Below are 19545 nucleotides of genomic sequence, written 5' to 3'. Positions count from 1 at the left end.
ACTTTTTCTTTCCTTCTCTTTTCACCTTTATGTTATTGTTGGGACTGTTGAAGTTAATTGATTTCTAGAAAAGAAAAACCAAACAGTAAAGCTCTTACTTACTTGGAACTCTTTTTATCTGATGTTTCTGGGTTAGAAATGCAAGAAAAGATACTGGACTTGAAGCCACATGTAGAAATGGTGGCTCTTTGGTGGGAACAGGGATCTTCTTAACATAGACCCTATTCAGATAAACAGTAGCACCAAGAAAGAAAATTGCTCCATATTGAAACGAAAAGAAATCTTATTTTGGGCCAGGCGTGGTGGCTCACATCTGTCATCTCAGCACTTTGGGAGGCTGAGGCAGGCGGATCGCTTGAGCCCAGGAGGTCGAGACCAGCCTAGGGAACATGGTGAAGTTCCATCTCTGCTAAAAATAGAAAAAATTAGCCAAGCATGGTGGCAAGTGCCTGTAGTCCTAGCTACTTGGGAGGCTGAGGTGGGAGGATCGTCTGAGCCCTGGGAAGTCAAGGTTGCAGTGAGCCGTGATTGGGCCACTGTACTCCAGCCTAGGCAACAGGAGTGAGACCCTGTCTCAAAAAAAAAAAAAAAAAAGAAAAGAAAAAAATCTTATTTTGATACTTATGTAAACAAGCCATTTCATGAATAGAAATCCAGGCCTTCTGATTTTTTTTAAATATACAAATCAGATCATGAGCTTACATTTAATGTTATTTTCTCTTTTATTAATATTGTTGCTGAAAAGCTCTAACACACAAATTGTTATTTGTGTATTATATAATACACAACTCTGAAACTTCTGTATCAAGACCTTAGGTTCACTTATACCTGTGATGGAGAATCAAATGTCATTAGGAAAATTTAGATGGATTTTTTTCTGGGGAGCTGGAATTAATCCAAAATATTTTTAATTATCAGTTTTAATATATTCTAAAAGTTTGATTCTTTGACATAATTAGATCAGTAACTTTCTTTGGTCCCACTGTCTTTTTGTTCTGTTTTTAATTACTATTCACTAACAATACTTCAATTTGGTTAAATTTTCAATGTTAAGTTAATACGTCTTTTGGAATGTTATATTCATTGTTTTCCCTGTGGGCTATTATCATTATTATTCCTTTTATTGAAAGGCTTGCAACAATTTTCAAAATCATTTTCTAATTATTTTCTTCTATACTAGAGTAAGTATATTATTGTTTGTATCTATTTGAAACCTTAATGATCCTGATGATCCTGTACTTTTTTTAAAGTAACCATTTGTGTTAATTTTTACACAGATTGCATTTAGGCAAAATTGCCCAGTGGTGCATAAGCCTATTAGATACTGTGGAAAATAGACAATGCCATATATTGACTTTTAGACTTGACAACTCTACAACTTGAACGTAATGACAAAGACCAAATTGCCATATTGCATAGATTTGGCCTGTTAAGACAAACACTTTTTGTAGAGAAAATAAATATTTGCTAATCTAACTTAAACATTTTTCTATTGTACACTGAGTATTTTAGTGGTCTGAGGAAGTTATTTGTATTTTTTTCCTTAATTCCTGGCACAGGAAATACTTATATTCAAGTTGCAAAAAAAAGATGAATACCAAATACAGATATTTCACTAAGGAAATACAAAACATGTTCTCACCCAGATCTGTGCCTGAACAGGGAGGCTGACTTGTTGAATTTGTCTTTTCTGTCTATAACGTCTATAGTTTTATACCAGGTTCCCCACAAGGTAGATGAAAGGGCTGTTTTGACTGCTCTTGTTTTTTCTGGATGCCTTCTTGTGTCATACAGGTGTTGTATAAAGAAAACGTTGGAAAAGGGATTCCAATCCCCATCACTCCAGAGATGGAGAGAGTCAAACACAATCAAGAAAACTTTAGTTCGGTATTTAAAAATAAAAAATCCCTTTAACTATTTAAAAAAAGTTTTAAAAAGATTAATGGCTAGATTTTTAAAATCTAATCAACTCATCCCAATAAAAAATTTGACCCCTCTTTTTCCCAACTTAATGCTGCCATTTCCTATGAATCAGTTTTCCCCATTTTGGCAAAACATTAATATAATAATTTAACTTAATAAAAAAAAGTGTTCAGTATTATATTCCTGCTTTTACAAATGTAACATTCTGTGTCTAAGCATCCACATTTATACCGCTTTAGCAAATTTGATCTGAACCTAAAGCTTAAACAAATGTATTTTGCAAAGATCCGACTATTAGCCTCATTTCTTATTCTAACCTTTTCTATCTGTGTTATTTGTACAGATATTTTGAAGTTTCTTTTTAGCACCTTATCATTGCTGTCCATTTGCCTTAAACATCGTTGTTCTCAATATGTTCACCCAACTAAAAATTAAATACTTTGACTTCTTTTGAAAGTGAACAAAAGAAGAGTTGTGTGGATGTGTCTCCATATATACAATGTTTGTAAAACCCAAATATCCTTATGACTTATTAATAGCATTTTCAAATCAAAAATAACTTCCTTGGTTTTATTTCCGTCTCTTGCTTGTTTCTATTTTTTTCCCTCCTTTGTAACAAGCTGGGAAAGACTAATTGCTGTCTTTCATGGTTGCTCAGTGCTGCAGAGATTAGTTCAAACAATGAAAATAACAAACTTTTTTTTTCATATTTCTTAGTTTTTGCTGCTTTTTCCTGCATTCCTTTGCTTTTGAAGATGTCTTTAGGCTCAAACAGTTTGAGTCTAAAAGCTTCTGGTATTTATCTTCCTCTAACTCACTCTCTTCCTCCCTCCCTTCCCACTCCTAACTGCTCCAAAGCAGGGAGAAATGGACTGATTGCTCTTTTTGTTCTGGATGCTTTCTCATCATACAGGTGCTATACAAAGAAAACCTGGGGACAGGAATTCCAATCCCCATCACTCCTGAGATGCAGAGAGTCAAACACAATCAAGAAAACCTTAGCTCGGTATTTTGGAAAGAAAGGGGAAAAAATGCCACTTAACTTCAGAATTAAACTGATCTTTACGTTTATTTTTGTTTTAAACCCAATTTCCCTTCCTTTGCTTCTAATATATCTTATATTACAAAAGGATATACTTTCCCATTTCTATAATACAGTTAATGTCAATTTTTTACTTCCTCTGATATTTACAAACATGTTTTAAAAATAATGAATGTTTCCATTTGTGTGGATAACAACACCGAGATCTAACAGTCTCAAATCCTCATGTGATTGTTTAGGAGGCACCGTACTCACAAAAATGAAAAAAAAAATTAACATGGATAACTCTGACAGCCTTTTCCCAGCAGCTGAGGTCCCTGCTTCTCTAGAGGATGTAGATTCCCCATCCCAACAATGGCTTCCACTAAAGTAGTTGGTAGCATTTTGTCAGCATATAACTTCTGGTTCCTTGGATGACTCTTTTTTTCCTCACCCTTAAAATGTCCCAAGAAATGAAATGTTACTCATGGTTGTTTTTTCTGGATGCTTTCTCATCGCACAGGTGTTATACAAAGAAAACATGGGCAAGGGAACCCCTTTACCTGTCACTCCGGAGATGGAGAGAGTCAAACACAATCAAGAAAATATTAGCTCGGTACTTTGGCAAGAAAAGAAAAAAACTACTTATTTAATGATTTTGAAAACTTTCATGATTTAAAATAATACATATTAACCCTACTTTTTAAAGACAACTTAAATTTTGTGAATTTCTTCAGCAAATTTATCCTTTTTTCCTTTGGGCTACTTCTAGCCTAACACCATTCCCATTTCTAAAATACAGTTAATTTCAACTTTTTATTTCATCTGATATTTTCAATCATTTTTTTTTAAATAACGAGTTTTTCCGTTTGTGTGAATAACACCACCGAGTTCTAACAGTCTCAAATCCTCATGTGATTGTTTGGGAGGCACCGTACTCACAAAAATGAAAAAAAAAAAAATAACATGGATAACTCTGACAGCCTTTTCCCAGCAGCTGAGGTCCCTGCTTCTGTAGAGGGTGCAGATTCCCCGTCCCAGCAATGGCTTCCACTAAAGTAGTCGGTGGCATTTTGTTAACATATAACTTCTGGCTCCTTGGACACTGTTTTTTTTCTTAACAAGGAAGTTGACCTTACCCTTAAAACCTCTCAACAAATGAAATGTTACTCATGGTTGTTTTTTCTGGATGCTTTCTCATCGCACAGGTGTTATACAAAGAAAACATGGGTAAGGGAACCCCTTTACCTGTCACTCCGGAGATGGAGAGAGTCAAACACAATCAAGAAAATATTAGCTCGGTACTTTGGCAAGAAAAGAAAGAAAACTACTTACCGATTTTAAAAACTACTTTCATGATTTAAAATAATACATATTAATCCTACCTTTTAAAGACAACTTAAATTTTGTGAATTTCTTTAGCAAATTTATCCTTTTTTCCTTTGGGCTACTTCTAGCCTAACACCATTTCCATAATACAGTTAATTTCGATTTTTTATTTCATCTGATATCTTCAATCATTTTTTTAAAATAACGAGTTTTTCCGTTTGTGTGAATAACAACACTGAGTTCTAACAGTCTCAAATCCTCATGTGATTGTTTGGGAGGCACCGTACTCACAAAAATGAAAAAAAAAAAAAAAAAAAAATAACATGGATAACTCTGACAGCCTTTTCCCAGCAGCTGAGGTCCCTGCTTCTGTAGAGGGCGCAGATTCCCCATCCCAACAATGGCTTCCACTAAAGTAGTCGGTGGCATTTTGTCAGCATATAACTTCTGGCTCCTTGGACACTGTTTTTTTTCTTAACAAGGAAGTTGACCTTACCCTTAAAACCTCTCAACAAATGAAATGTTACTCATGGTTGTTTTTTCTGGATGCTTTCTCATCGCACAGGTGTTATACAAAGAAAACATGGGTAAGGGAACCCCTTTACCTGTCACTCCGGAGATGGAGAGAGTCAAACACAATCAAGAAAATATTAGCTCGGTACTTTGGCAAGAAAAGAAAGAAAACTACTTACCGATTTTAAAAACTACTTTCATGATTTAAAATAATACATATTAATCCTACCTTTTAAAGACAACTTAAATTTTGTGAATTTCTTTAGCAAATTTATCCTTTTTTCCTTTGGGCTACTTCTAGCCTAACCCCATAATAACAAGGTTGCTTTAATCCATAAAGTTCTAATATCAAGAAGTAACAGATTTTCCAATAAAATATCCTTTTGCTTCTCTCTCCCCAAACTTACTCTCTATCCACTATCCCCAAGGTCTCTTTGTTTTAGATATGCTTGAAACGTAGGATGGGTATGTGTGGGGTGGTAGAGTAGGTCTAACGGGGCTCTTTCTTGAATATTATTTTGTTGTGTTTTTGTGTCAATGACATCAGGTTCTAATTTACCCTGTCAGATTTGAACAAAGAGACCTTGGGAAAAACAATCCCTGATCCCCTCCTTTACGAATAATGATAGAAATTATGATCCAATAGTAGTTTTGGCAATTATCAATTTACTTAAAAATGAAAGTCACCAGAATGGCTTTTTGTTTTACCAATTTTCGTTTTTTGTTGTTGTTCTTTAGTTTTACTGTAGTCTTTAACTGCAGACTTTAGTAAACCATTTCCTGTAAGCTTGTGCTCTATGACATATATGGTTGTAAATTACCCAGGGATCGAGGTTTGCATGGGGACTTCAGCTTTCAGTGGCAAATAACCTGTGGTCTCCACATTGCCACTGTCTGTAGGTTTCTCCAGTACTTGAGTGCAGTGCTTCTAAAACATTAGCACGCATCAGAATAACCTGGAGGGTTTGTGAAGCCAGATTGCTGGGTCCTGCTCTAGTTTCTCATTCTGTAGTTCTGTTATAGAGGGGGCCAGAAAATTTGCATTTTTAACAAGTTCTCAATACTGACCTTGCTGTCCAAGGATCCCACTTTGAGAACCACTATTTCAACAGAATTCTTCCTCTTGAATGTCATTTCCTAAATCTCCCATGTTTCCAAGAATGACACTGAGGGGGAGATACCGAGGTTGAGGATTTACCAGGATGTGTTGTATGTTTCTCATTTTCTGTTGATTTACCATGACAGTGATATAAGAGCCAAAAACCTTATTCCTTAATAAGGTCTGTTTTAGAGATGTTGTATGAAACTAAAGTAAGAGGCAGAGTATAGAGGATAGCAAAGAAAAAGGGGGGAGAGGAAACCCTTTGCTTTGTCTGAGGGCCTACAGTTTTACTGATATGTCTATGAGAGTTTAAGTGCTGCAAAACAGTCCAGTAGAAAAACAGCTGCTGTGGGCCCGGCGCGGTGGCTCACGCCTGTAATCCCAGCACTTTGGGAGGCTGCGGTGGGAGGATCACAAGGTCAGGAGTTCAAGACCAGTATGACCAACATGGTGAAACCCCGTCTCTACTAAAAAATACAAACATTAGCCGGGCATGGTGGTACACGTCTGTAATCCCAGCTACTCAGGAGGCTGAGGCAGGAGAATTGCTTGAACCCGGGAAGCGTAGGTTGCAGTGAGCAGACATCGTGCCACTGCACTCCAGCCTGGGTGACAGAGCGAGACTCTGTCTAAAATAAAACAAAACAGCTGACATTAGGAGCAGCATCAACCTTCTCAGTGTGATTGCAGTTCATGCCTGTAACTCCTGTTTAGATCATCTCTCAGGGGCTTGACATTCAGAGACTAGTGGTTAAATGATGGTGGTTTCGCATCCTTTTGAGGAACACCACAGGTCTCTCTTGCAGTCCTCAAGGGTTTCAGGGCAGGGGTCTATCCTGGAAACATTGTGTCTTGCTGTAACAACACTTAACTTCCTTGGGAAACATACTGCTTTCCATCTAACCTAATTGCCCAAATAGTTTGGGGCCCTAAAGATAATCAAAAGTTATCTGTACCATTTCCTTTTTTGGTAACTGTAACTCTTTTTCTTTTTGGCTTTTTGGATCCATTGGATTCACATAGGTTTTGTACAAAGAAAATGTGGGGAAAGCCACCCCAACCCCTGTCACTCCTGAGATGCAGAGAGTCAAACGCAATCAAGAAAACATTAGCTCGGTATTGTCTTGAGAAACAAAAGTGCTTTTAATTTTGCAAAATAACTCCTGCAGTTTGGCCTGCTCCTAACCCTGTCCCAGGTTAAAAACAAACAAAATGCCAGTTACATTTGCATCTGCTCTAAATATCACACTACATTTACTGTAGCCATTAACTATTTTTAAGCTTTCTTCTTGAGAGGTGTTCTCACTAATAGTAATAGATTAAACATAGCGTTTCCCCCCAACTTGCAATATAATTAATAGTAATTATTACCTCGTAGTGACTTTCGGGCACAACTTTGTATCTCACAGGTGTTATACAAAGAGAACCTGGGGAAAGCAACCCCCACACCTTTTACTCCTGAGCTGGAAAGAGTGAAACGCAATCAAGAAAACTTTAGCTCGGTATTTTAGAAAGGAAAAATAAATCCTTAAAATTTTAACAGCCCTGGCAAACATGGTTATACCACTAATTTATCTTACGGTTTTTCCAAAACTTTTGTGTATCTTTAAAAATTCTTCCTTGTCCACTTAAACAACAAACCAACCCCACGAGGTCACAGTGATTTTACTTAACTTTTGCTTCCTACCATAACATTTTAATGGCTTTACCTTCAGTGTGATATAACTGAGCCATAACACCAGCTAAATGATTTTCAGACCTGGTTTTCTGCTGTCTGATGCCTGGATGCTCTTTTGGCTTCCCTAGGTATTGTACAAAGAGAACATGAGAAAAGCAACTCCGACACCTGTTACTCCAGAGATGGAGAGAGCTAAGCGCAACCAAGAAAACATTAGCTCGGTATTTTCTAGGACTAAAAAGAAATAGTGCAACAACTTGGAAAATAACATTTTAACATCATAAAAACGCGTTTCTCATTCAACTGAAAAACACACTAAAATGTTAAAAGAGAAAAATGCAACATCTTGGAAAGTAACGTTTTTAACACCATAAAAATTTGCACTTATTCAACTGAAAATTTACACTAAAATTGACATTAACTGTGCTTTTACATTCCAAACCATCATACTAAACAAGATAATTGCCAATGTTTTCCTTCCCCCTTATACTTTACTTGAGGTAGTTCTACATAACCAGCTATAACAAATTTACTTCCTAACATCCTCAATCTTCTGCTCTCCTATAGTTTTAAGATACTTTATGATATGGGTAATACTCTGAAATGAATGCCTTCTTTGGATATATTTTGGGGTTTTAGTGTCTGGAGGACTTTGATTTCTGTATTAGCATACTGGTTTATGAAGTCTGGACATAACCTAAGGAAAATAATCACTTGTTTTAAAGGACAGTTCTTTCAAATTCCCTTCAATATCAGATTTAGAGTCAAATACCATCAAATATGTTGATGCTGTAATTCCTAGCAAATTTCAAGAGGTCACTTTCTTTTCAAAATTATATTGTGCCCCTTCTTTCAAAATGAGTTTCATTTTCGAAGTCAAAACAAGTCCTTTCTCTTCTGCTGCGGGCACTCCCGGTCCCCAGATTAGCCTGTTCCAAAATTGGTCATGTGTCTCACTGGGCCCCTTCAGTTGACCCAAGCGTCCCTCACCAGCTCCTTCCATCTCTATCTGCTGGAAAGGCTTTGAGGTTTCAGATTTAGGACAGCACCACTCATTCATGGTCTCTCCTCGATCAGGTTCTTTATTCTGATAGCTTCCGGAAACAAATACAAGGCAAAGCTGCCTATGTATTGGATACCCCTGAGATGAGACGGGTGAGGGAGACCCAACGGCACATCTCAACGGTGAGTCAGGAATTCTTTAGGATTGGCTGGCTGCCTGTCGGAATGTGTAAAAAGGGTATGGTCATACCATCATATTCTCATAAAGCAAATTCATGACATTTCAGGTGAAGTATCATGAAGACTTTGAGAAACACAAGGGTTGCTTCACACCAGTGGTGACAGATCCTATCACTGAAAGAGTAAAGAAGAACATGCAGGACTTCAGTGACATTAACTACCGAGGTATTCAGAGGAAAGTGGTAGAAATGGAACAAAAACGGAATGACCAAGATCAGGAGACTATTACAGGTAACGGAGCCTGGGTTGGGGGAGCGGATTAACTTTAAGTTACCCGCCTCTACCTGCTTTAACTGAGCGGGTAGAAGAACTAAAGTGACATTATCTACATCAAGTCAAAATATAAAGGACTTCAATCTGTTTTTTTTAGGGGTGCAAGAAAGCTCCTATTATCTCAGTTTACAAAGCTGGTATCTCTTCTACCTTATCTTTGTTCTCCTCTGAGGAGAAGACATGACCCAGAACCTAAGCTGGAATAAGTGTGATTCAATCCTCTGGTGGTTGTTAAAATTCATGCCTTGGTTTTCAAGTTATTGGAAAAGTCCAAAAACACTTGTTCTGATCATTGGTTTCCCTTTCAGGTTTACGTGTCTGGCGTACTAATCCTGGTTCGGTTTTTGACTATGACCCAGCAGAAGACAACATCCAGTCCCGAAGCTTACACATGATTAATGGTGTGTTACGCTGAAAAAGGCTTACAACATAAACATCACCATTTAGTATGCTAGGGTCAATGACTTTTATTGGGGCTCTGAAGTTCCTTCCCTCCAGGGTTTTCTGTTTTCTGAGCTGCCCATTTGGCATAAAAATACCTTGTTAACTAGTGAGCAAAACTTATTTTCTAGACAAGTTCAAGTCAGAAAAAATTTTGCTTCACCGCCTCAGTACATGTTTCCTTCAGGCCCATTATTATCATTTCTAATTTTTTTCCAAAGAAAAAACAGTAGTAAATCTTTCTATTGGAGACATAATGAAAATACATAGGCAAAGGGAAGAGAAAGGATTTGACCTTTAGGAACTTCCTGAGCTCTACTGCATCAAGGAAGATTATTCATTACACAAAGCAGGCTGCACAACTTTATGTCTTCTATTCATGTTAAAAAGTAGAATACTAGCCTGGAAAACAGAATGAGACCCCTTCTCTACAAACAATAAAAAAAAAAATTAGCCACGAGTGGTGGTGTACACCTGTAGTACCAGCTGTTCAGGGGGCTGAGGTGGGAGGATAGCTTGAGCCTAGGAGGTTGAAGCTGCAGTGAGCCGTGATTGTACCACTGCCCTTCAGCCTGAGCAACAGACACTCCATCTCAAAAAAAAAAAAAAAAAAAAAAAAAAAAAATTTAAAGTAGAATATTAAGTAGAGACAGTCCTCAAGGGATTTGTACTCCAGTTTTCTGATGAAGACAGAGGTAAATTCATGGTTGCATTCTGACACGTGCAATTTTAAAGGTCTGCCCATGGTATTTTGGGAACACAGAGAAAGACTCTAAATTGATTTGCAGTTAGGGAAGACTTTCTGGAGAAGTTAAAGATGGAGTCTGAATGTGAATATTACTATTGATTCATTTTGGTGAGCCAGGAAAACTGGCAGGGCAGAGGGGAGATGCTACAAATAGACTCTTGGATTTGAAACCTGGCTATATGACTTAACTGTTCCATGACCTTTGGTCATTTACTTAAGCTCTCATCTGTAAAAATAAGAAAGACAGACCTACATCAGAATAACTGTGAGGGCCTGACCCACGGGAAACTACTTAATACCATGCTTGGCAAAGATAACAATAACTGAGATTCAATAACTGTTAGGCATTACTAACATAGAAATTTCATGTTTGCTATATCTCTCCCAGTCCAAGCTCAGCGCCGCAGCCGGGAGCAGTCACGATCTGCCAGTGCACTGAGCATCAGTGGGGGTGAGGAGAAGTCTGAGCATTCAGAAGCGCCAGACCACCACCTTTCGACTTACAGCGACGGGGGTGTCTTTGCAGTCTCAACAGGTACAAGTGCATAGCGCTGACTTTGACAGTCATGTCCCACCCGACCAGCTCATTGGTGGTTACTATAAAAGATGCTTTTAGTAAAAAAATGAATTTAAAAAATTTTGATCCTTTCTTTTAATGAGACAAGACTAGAATTGTGGAGGGTTGCATGAAGTTAGATGTGTCATTTTCCTTGATTTCTCTTTTTGAAAATCGTTCTAAGTTAGGGGGAAAAGACATCACTCAGCTGCTAAACACAGATTAAAGGATACGTAGCCATTTTTCTTCTTATAAAGAATTTCCCCCCTTCTTTTCAGCTTACAAACATGCAAAAACCACAGAGCTCCCACAACAACGATCATCTTCAGTTGCTACCCAACAGACAACGGTATCTTCCATCCCATCTCATCCATCTACTGCTGGAGTAAGTGAATAATGACTCACTTAAGTAAATTATTCTTAATTTTTGATATGTGCAAACATGAGTATAAGTATTAGGTATTACGGTCTTTTTTTTTTAACCCAACCTTCTATTTTATATAATGCTCTTTTATTACATGTTTCATATTAATGATAATATCAAAAAACTTTCATTATCAAACTCAAATTAATGAAAAGCATTATTCAATGATTTTTTAAAAAAAACCCAAACCTAAAGCAAAAGCATCAGTTTTGGCTCACTGGTCTCACCTACTATCTTAAACATTTGCTGCTTGGAATCATTTATAGGTTGGGCGTAGTGAATCATGCCTATATTGCCAGCTTTGGGAGCATAACACTTTACGACTGATATGAACAATCTTTGTATGAAGACAACTGTCTTTACTAAATGATATACAAGGTCTAGATAAGTGTTAGACCTATTATATTTAAGGAAGGGAATATTGTAAAGTTCTAATTTTCCCTGAAATAAACCAATGCATTCAATTCCAATATAAATCCCAATAGCATTTCAAAAAACTGTGCTAATCCTAAAATTTGAAAGAGATGCAAGAATAATCAAGTAAAATTTGAAAATGATAATACTTAAGGACTCAACTAAAAAAGAGCAAAACATACTATAAAGCTATTAAAATTAAATATGGATTTAGCATGGCAATAGATATAAAAATAGATGAAGTCCAGAAACAGACCCTAAAAGAATTATAAATCAGCAGGAAAGGGGTAAGTTATTTAATTACATGATCTGAGGTAACCAGTTATCTATTTAGTAAAATAATAAAATTAGATACTCATCTCAAAGCATAAACTGTAGCTGTACCAAAGATTTAGATGTAAAATACAAAACTGTAGAAGTAAAAAGAATAATGGAGTATTTTTTTTTTTTTTTTTTTTTAGAGACAGGGTCTCACTCTGTCACCCAGGCTGGAGTGCAGTGGCACGATCACAGCTCACTGCAGTCTCGACTTCATGGACTTAAGCAATCCCCCAGCCTCAGCCTCCAGAATAGCTAGGACGACAGGCATGTATGCCATGCCAGGCTAATTTTTTTTTTTTTTTTTTTGGTAGAGGCTCATTATGTTGCCCAGACTGGTCTTGAACTCCTGGGCTCAAGCCCTCTGCCTGCTTTGGTCTCCCAAAATGCTGGGATTACAGCCATCAGCCACTTAGCCCGGCCACAATAATTTTAAAATATAATGGGGGAAGCCTTCCTAGGCAAATTCCAAAGTCTAGAAGTATAAAAGCCTGGCCAATTTGATCATAAAATTTTAAATGTTTCCATAACAAATACAAACATATCAGACTGGGAGAAAACATTTACAGAATATATAACAAAAATATTAATATTGAAAAAGAATAAAGCACTCTAAAATTCACTAATAATTCCCCTCACCCTCAAAATAGGATTTGGAAGACTAAGAATAGATAATTTATGGCAAAATAAATAAAAATGGCCAACAAAAAAAGATGTTCACTAGTAACCAGGAATATAAAATAAAAGTGCTAGTAACCAGGAATATAAAAAATAATAAAGTATATAATACAAAGTATCGAATTGAATCAAATATGATCATATTGTATCATATTCAAACATTTTAATAGCAAACTTTAAAAATTAGGTCAGGAATGGTGGCTCACGCCTGTAATCCCAGCACTTTAGGAGGCTGGGGTGGGAGGACTGCTTGAGTCCAGGAGTTTAAGAGCAGCCTAAGCAACAAGGCAAAACCCCATCTCTATTTGTAAAATTATTTTTATATATACATATATATATATGTGTAAGTTTAAACATATATACCATTTGACCTAAAACTTTCACCTTTAAAAGCTTTTTCTTCAGAAATTATTTGCCCAAAGATAAATGCTAAGATGCTCATTATAGCGTAAGAAAAAATGGTGACAACTAAATGTCCAGAAAAATGAAAATGGCTGAATAATTCGTGATCTTACTAAAATGTGAAATTCTCTGCAGCAGTCAAAAAGGGTAAGACACAGCTATATTTATATGGAAAGACTTCCAAGCTATATTAAATGGAAAGAACAAATCACAGTATTATTTATAGTAATGTTCCACTTATGCAAAGGGGAAAGGAAATCTATTTGTGAATTTGAATATATGCATGTGTATTTTCAGAATGCAAAAAACAAAAACCCATATAGGTTATATCCAAAACTACTAACCAGTGGCTGCTCCTAGGAAGAAACTTTTGATATTATCAATTATTATATACCTCCAAATTATTACAATTTTAACACTGTGGAGGATAGCTTTGAGAAACTTTTACTACCGGTATGCTCCCAAATTCCTAGAGTGAAAGATGACATGCAATAGTGCTATGGGTTTTCAAATTCTTCTCTAAAATACAAGATTGACCTCTTCAAAAGGTAGAAAAAGGCCATAAATAAAAGTAGCAGCATATTCTCTTTTCTGTCAGTACACACACACGCACGTTTGCGCACACACAATTTTATGGATACATAACTTAGTATGAAGTTCATACTTTAAAGTGTACAATTCAATGATTTTTTTTTTTTAGTTTTTTTAAACCATCACCATAATCTAATTTTAGAATGTTTTCATCACCATAAAAAAAACTGTGTATTCAAAACTCTTCTGGTGAATTAAAAACAAACAAATGCTGGTGCCCACTGGCATTCGTTCTCCATCCCCAACTTATCCCTTTCTGCTCCATCCAATCCCAGGTATCCATTTCCTGTCACTATATTATTTGGCTACCCAAGACATTTCATATAAATAAAACCATACATATACTGACTTTGGTGCATGGCTTCCTTTACTTTTGAAGTTCATCCATGTTGTATCATGTATTAGTACTTTATTGTTACTACCCAATAATAGATCTGTATGGATATACCACATCTTGCTTATGCATTCATCAGTTAGTGGGCATTTAAGTTGTTTCCACTTTTTGACTATTAAGAGTAATGCTGCTATGGACATGGATGTACAAATTATTGTGCAGACCTATGTCTTCATTCTTCTTGGGTATACACCTAGGAGTGGAATCTGCTGGGCTATAGGGTAATGCTGTATTTAACATGTGGTAACTGCCAAATTCTTTTCCAAGTTGGCTGCACTCTTTTTCCACTCCCACAGTGGTTTATGAAGGACCCAATTTCTCTACATCCCCTCTAACATCTGTTATTGTCTTTTTTATTATCACCATTCTGGCATGTGTGAAGGGGTATCTCATTGTGGTTTTAATAATTTGCATTTTCTAGAAGACTAATTTTGAGCATCCTTTTGTGTGCTTTTTGGCTATTTGTCTATCTTTTTTGGAGAAATGTCTATTCATATCCTTTGCCTCTTTTGGTGGGGGAAGGCATTGAGTTGTAGGAGTTCTTCATATGTTCTAGATATTGTCTATCAGATATATGATTGCAAGTATTTCCTATTTTGTGGGTTCCTTTTACTTTGCTGATGGTTGCACATTCTCTTTCGTTCAACTTAAGTTTGTGAAGTCAGTCCTGAGACATCTCACAAATAGATGTGTGCTGTTGCAAATCCAACATATAATATTTCCCCTTTTTCCATCCCCACGAATAGAAAATCTTCCGTGCCATGTATGACTATATGGCTGCTGATGCAGATGAGGTGTCTTTCAAGGATGGAGATGCCATCATAAATGTTCAAGCTATTGATGAAGGTTGGATGTATGGCACTGTGCAGAGGACTGGCAGGACCGGAATGCTCCCAGCCAACTACGTTGAAGCTATTTAGGCATTTCAAAGCATCACACTTGTCTGCAGGACCTACAGATCCTACTAGACTCTCCACTGTTACCTAATTAATTTCTCAAGCTGCCTATGGTTTTTCTGCGTCAATGTGATTTATGGTAGTACCATCCTTTCACCTTTGGGTTTTAAAATAAGTTGCAGAATAGACATTTTAAAAGCTTCTGCAATATTATTTCTGTGCCTAGCATCTTTCTCCATTATAAACATGTTTTAACATTATTTCTTTTCTAAAACAGGGATTTTGAATATGCCAAACACATTAAAGGAAAAATAGCAGAGATGTTCACTTTTTCCTTGCTTACTGATTGATAATGCTTATTATTCAGTTCTGAAATTATAAACTTACAATCAATACAAACTAGCAACTAATAAAACCTCTAATTCTGCAACACTCTGTGGATGGAATGAGCATTATTTTTAATGGTTTTAATATCTATAAAAATTCAATGAAGCAAATTCTACATAAAATTACTAAAAAATTATCTAAATTTTAAAAATGTTATGCATAAGAGTAGACATTCTCAAAACTTGATCTATACTTGCATTCAACAAACTTCTCTTACAGTTTTAAGAACACCTGTGGACTCCAATCCTAAACTTCAGGGCTTCCCATCTGCAGCCAGTAGGATGGCAGCATGTGGCAAAGGCAAAGGGATGAAGCAACCATAATGGCTTAATGTTTAAGACTGTTCTTCCCAGAAGGCAGATAAGTCCCTGTAACTTTACAGGCGCAGCAATGCTGTCTCAAGCTTCTTAATGTGTCTGAGACTCACAGGGAGCAAATGCTCTTACAAAGAGTGCACTCACTTGCGAATGACCAACATACACCTGTATGCCAGGCACTAGGTTAGATGCTGAAGCTCAAGTGAAGAACAAGAGACAGGTGGTGCCCTCAGGGAATTTACAGACCCAAGAAAAGGCAGATTATGCCTAACCATCCAAATGGTGCCAGAGATTGCTACTCTCCTGCTCCCAAGTCTTCCATCTTGCCTTAAACTGGATAAAAATGCAAGTTAGGCAACAATTCTATTGTGATTTCCAACTCCCAAACTTTTAGAATACTAAAGTATATGCTATCTCCATTACAATGAGCCATTTTTTTGTTTGGAGACAGAGTCTCGCTCTGTTGCCCAGGCTGGAGTGTAGTGGCCCAATCTCTGCTCACTGCAGCCTCTCCCTCCTGGGTTCAAGCGATTCTCGTGTCTCAGCCTCCTAAGTAGCTGACTACTGGGTGTGCACCACCACTACAGGTTGTTTGTATTTTTAGTAGAGACAGGGTTTTGCCATATTGGCCAGACTGGTCTTGAACTCCTGACTTCAGAGGATGCACCTACCTCAGCCTCCCAAAGTGCTGGGATTACAGGCCTGAGCCACTGGACCTGGCCTGGCTGGTTTAGTTTTAAATTTCCTATTTACTTTATCGGTTTGCCAAGGCACACTTTGCAGTTGCTATTGCAAAAACAGAACTTTCGTCTCTTACAGATTTTTCTTTAAAGCCTGGAAAATGTTCAACATGCAGCTGACTTTCCAAGATCCTTGGGTTCACATCCACAGATTCAACCAACCATGAATCAAAAATATTCAGAAAAAAGATGGTCACATCTGTACTGAAGAGCTGAACTCTTTTCTTGTGATTAATCCTTAAAGAATACAGCATAACATATTTACATACACTTATATAATATTAGGTATTATAATCAAGAGATGATTTAAAGCACAGGTCCGCAGCCTTTCTGGCACTAGGGACCGGTTTCGTGGAAAACAATTTTTCCACACAACAGGGAAGGGTGGGGAATGAAACTGTTCCACCTCAGATCAGGTGTTAGATTCTCATAAGGAGCACAAACCTAGATCCCTCACATGTACAGTTCATGAAGAATTTAATGTGGCCACTGAGCTGACACGAGGCAGAGCTCAGGTGATAATGCGTGCTCACCGGCCACTCAACCTCCTACTGTACAGTCTTGTTTCCTAACAGGCCATGGATCAGTACCATTCCACAGCCCATGGGTTGGGGAACCCTGATTTAAAGTATATGGGAGGATGTGCATAGGTTATATGCAAATATTAGGTCATTTTATACTAGGGATTTTTTTTTAACATTCATAAGGTGGGGGTGGTCCTGAAACCAATACACCATGGATATTGAGGGATGACTATATGTATAAAAGTAGAGAATCCACCAAGTAGCCTCAAAAATTATCAACTCACGGTTACCCTTGTTTCTTCTCCACCCAACCAATGCACTCCTCCCATTACCTTATAACTTCCTTATAGTTAATCTTATTATAGTCACCTTTCAGTGTGTATCTTACAAAGGACTCTTAAAACATTAATCACAAGAAAATTAACACACCTTAAAAACTGGCAATCAATATCCAATGTTCTAATCTTCCTGCCATCTGCTTGTGCTTGTTGGTCCAACGATACTAAGGAAGTCCTTTGAATATATCTCCACTACCACGTAGGCTGCAAAGAGCCATCTTCAAGAAACTATAAAAGGGAGAAATTAAGTCTACGGGTTACATCTCAACCAAATCTCACTCAAATGTATGAACTGTATTGTGTCCCACCCTCCCACCCCCAAATTCATGGTAAGTCCTAACCCCAAGGCCTCAGAATGTGACCTTGGAAATAGGATCCTTGCAGATGCTGTTAATTCAGATGAGGCCCTAATCCAACAGCCTTGCTATCCTGATACAAGGGAAATTTGGACAAATACACAGGCACACAGGGAGAAAGTCATATGAAGATGAGAGATTGGGGAAATACCTCTACCTGCCTAAAATGGCCAGCAAACCACCCAGAAAGCTAGCTGGGGAGAGGTATGGGACAGATACTTCCACATGGTCCTTAGAAGGAACAAACCGTGCTGATACCGTATCTCAGACCTCTACTATTCAAAACTGAGACAATACATTTGTTAACTCACTAGGTTTGCGGTACTGTTACAGCAGCCCCAGGAAACTAATACAGTATCTTTCAACATCACTGTTTACCTAATTGTTGTGGTGGGTTTTTTTTCCCTTAAAACTATGGAGCTTTTCTTCGGCTGCACCAAGTTGCTTGGTTCTGCAGAGGAAGCTAAGGTCACGTTGGGGTGAGGCATTTACTTCATCTGGTGACTAGCCTGGCAGCGTCAGCTCTGCTCTCACCCAAACCATGTGGACTCCCTCTCTCCAAGCTTGCCTGCATCTACTCAGCCCTTATTTGACGAAACCTCTCTTGTAACAAGTTCAATGAAAAACTGAACTCATTAACAACGAAAAAAAACCACCATCTCTGGATTTAGAAACCAGTGGAACCCATAAAACTATGCATAAATCAGAAAATCTGTGGTTAAAAAGCAGGCCATAAAAGGGGAAAAGGAAAAGCAATGGTTCATGTTTGTAGATAAATATAATGTACATTTTGTGGTATTTGAATTAAGCTATTCATACTCATATCAGATCTCACTAAAACAAAACAAAAAACCAAAATGTAGCCAACAAAAACAAGTACCAGAGTTTAGTTTTCATAGTTTTATTTCAGGTAAAAGTGCATTTCTTAAAAAATGTTTCAATATCCAGTTTCCATTGGCAAGTGATAACAGTTAACCCTCAATGATTCATGAAAAGTTTTATTGTGAATCAAACATAGATTCTGCCCCCCTCAAGAGTCATAAAGAACCAGAAATAGTAACTGTAAGTGTGCCTGCTTCAAACACTGTATAAAGCAGTGGTCCCCTAACCTTTCTGGCAATAAGGACGAGTTTCGTGGAAGACAATTTCCACAGACAGAGGTGTTCCAATTTCCACAGAGAGAGGTGTTGGAGGAGATGGTTTCAGGATGAAACTGTTCCACCTCAGATCATCAGGTATTAGATTCTCATGAGCGCACAATCTAGATCTTGCATGTGCAGTTCACAATGGGGTTCATGCTCCTGTGAGAATCTAATGCCACCCAGGAGTTTGGGACCCCTAGTATAAAGCATTACACAATCAAATAAAACTGACTGCACCATTATTTCCATTATTTGCGGGTAACTGAGTAATTAACAAGTACCTCTGTTAGGTTTCAACTTAAATCATTTTTAAGACTTATCAAATATAAATACTTTGTGAATGTAAAACTAAGCTCTCTTACAGTTTACCAAATAATGGGGACAACAATATTATAGGGTTAATAAATGACTGATTTGGCGTCTATCAGTCTTTTTCTAAGTGCTATCAGTCAGGTCTATCCACAGGAGGTAGTGCAGAAAGCAACTGATAATTCACAGACCATCAAAGTCCCTTAACATCATGGTAAATACTAACTATAGTTTGAGAGTTTAAGTAGAAAAAAGAAGTTTACTTTTAAAGTACTAGTGTTTCCTAGTATCTGTGTAATTTGAGCAACAGTAAAACACATAAGTAAAATCAGGAGAAGCCATTTTGGAAAATACAGGGGTAATAGAAATATGTAAGTATTCAAGACCTCACTCTGCCAGCTAGAAGCAAATAACTAAATTGACTAACATGCCATGTATGAGCAAAACCTTCCCCCATAAAAGGGATCGATAAACTCTTTTAAAAAAGGC

General features: G+C 37.3%; 1 protein-coding gene and 1 long non-coding RNA gene across 2 annotated transcripts in view; one reads left to right on the top strand and one right to left on the bottom strand.

The window, feature by feature from the left end:
• NEB (nebulin) overlaps positions 1-15373 on the top strand; it is a 223573-nt gene extending 208200 nt beyond the window's left edge. The window contains exons 141-150 of the mRNA XM_025404794.1: positions 3468-3560; positions 6912-7004; positions 7298-7390; positions 7695-7787; positions 8644-8751; positions 8856-9039; positions 9390-9482; positions 10659-10805; positions 11105-11211; positions 14794-15373. Coding sequence (XP_025260579.1) covers positions 3468-3560; positions 6912-7004; positions 7298-7390; positions 7695-7787; positions 8644-8751; positions 8856-9039; positions 9390-9482; positions 10659-10805; positions 11105-11211; positions 14794-14967 — 1185 coding nt within the window. The 3' untranslated portion in view covers positions 14968-15373. The remainder of the gene's footprint in view (positions 1-3467; positions 3561-6911; positions 7005-7297; positions 7391-7694; positions 7788-8643; positions 8752-8855; positions 9040-9389; positions 9483-10658; positions 10806-11104; positions 11212-14793) is intronic.
• Positions 658-14458, bottom strand: LOC112636230. Its single transcript, XR_003122147.1, has 3 exons — positions 14003-14458; positions 5855-5952; positions 658-3399 (listed from the first exon to the last, which is right to left on the bottom strand). It is a non-coding gene; the product is annotated as an uncharacterized LOC112636230 (long non-coding RNA).
• Positions 15374-19545: the final 4172 nt, after the last annotated feature.

Source organism: Theropithecus gelada, chromosome 12, assembly GCF_003255815.1.
Source record: "Theropithecus gelada isolate Dixy chromosome 12, Tgel_1.0, whole genome shotgun sequence".
In the NCBI taxonomy this organism is placed as follows: domain Eukaryota; kingdom Metazoa; phylum Chordata; class Mammalia; order Primates; family Cercopithecidae; genus Theropithecus; species Theropithecus gelada.
This window is presented reverse-complemented; position numbering and strand designations above follow the sequence as displayed.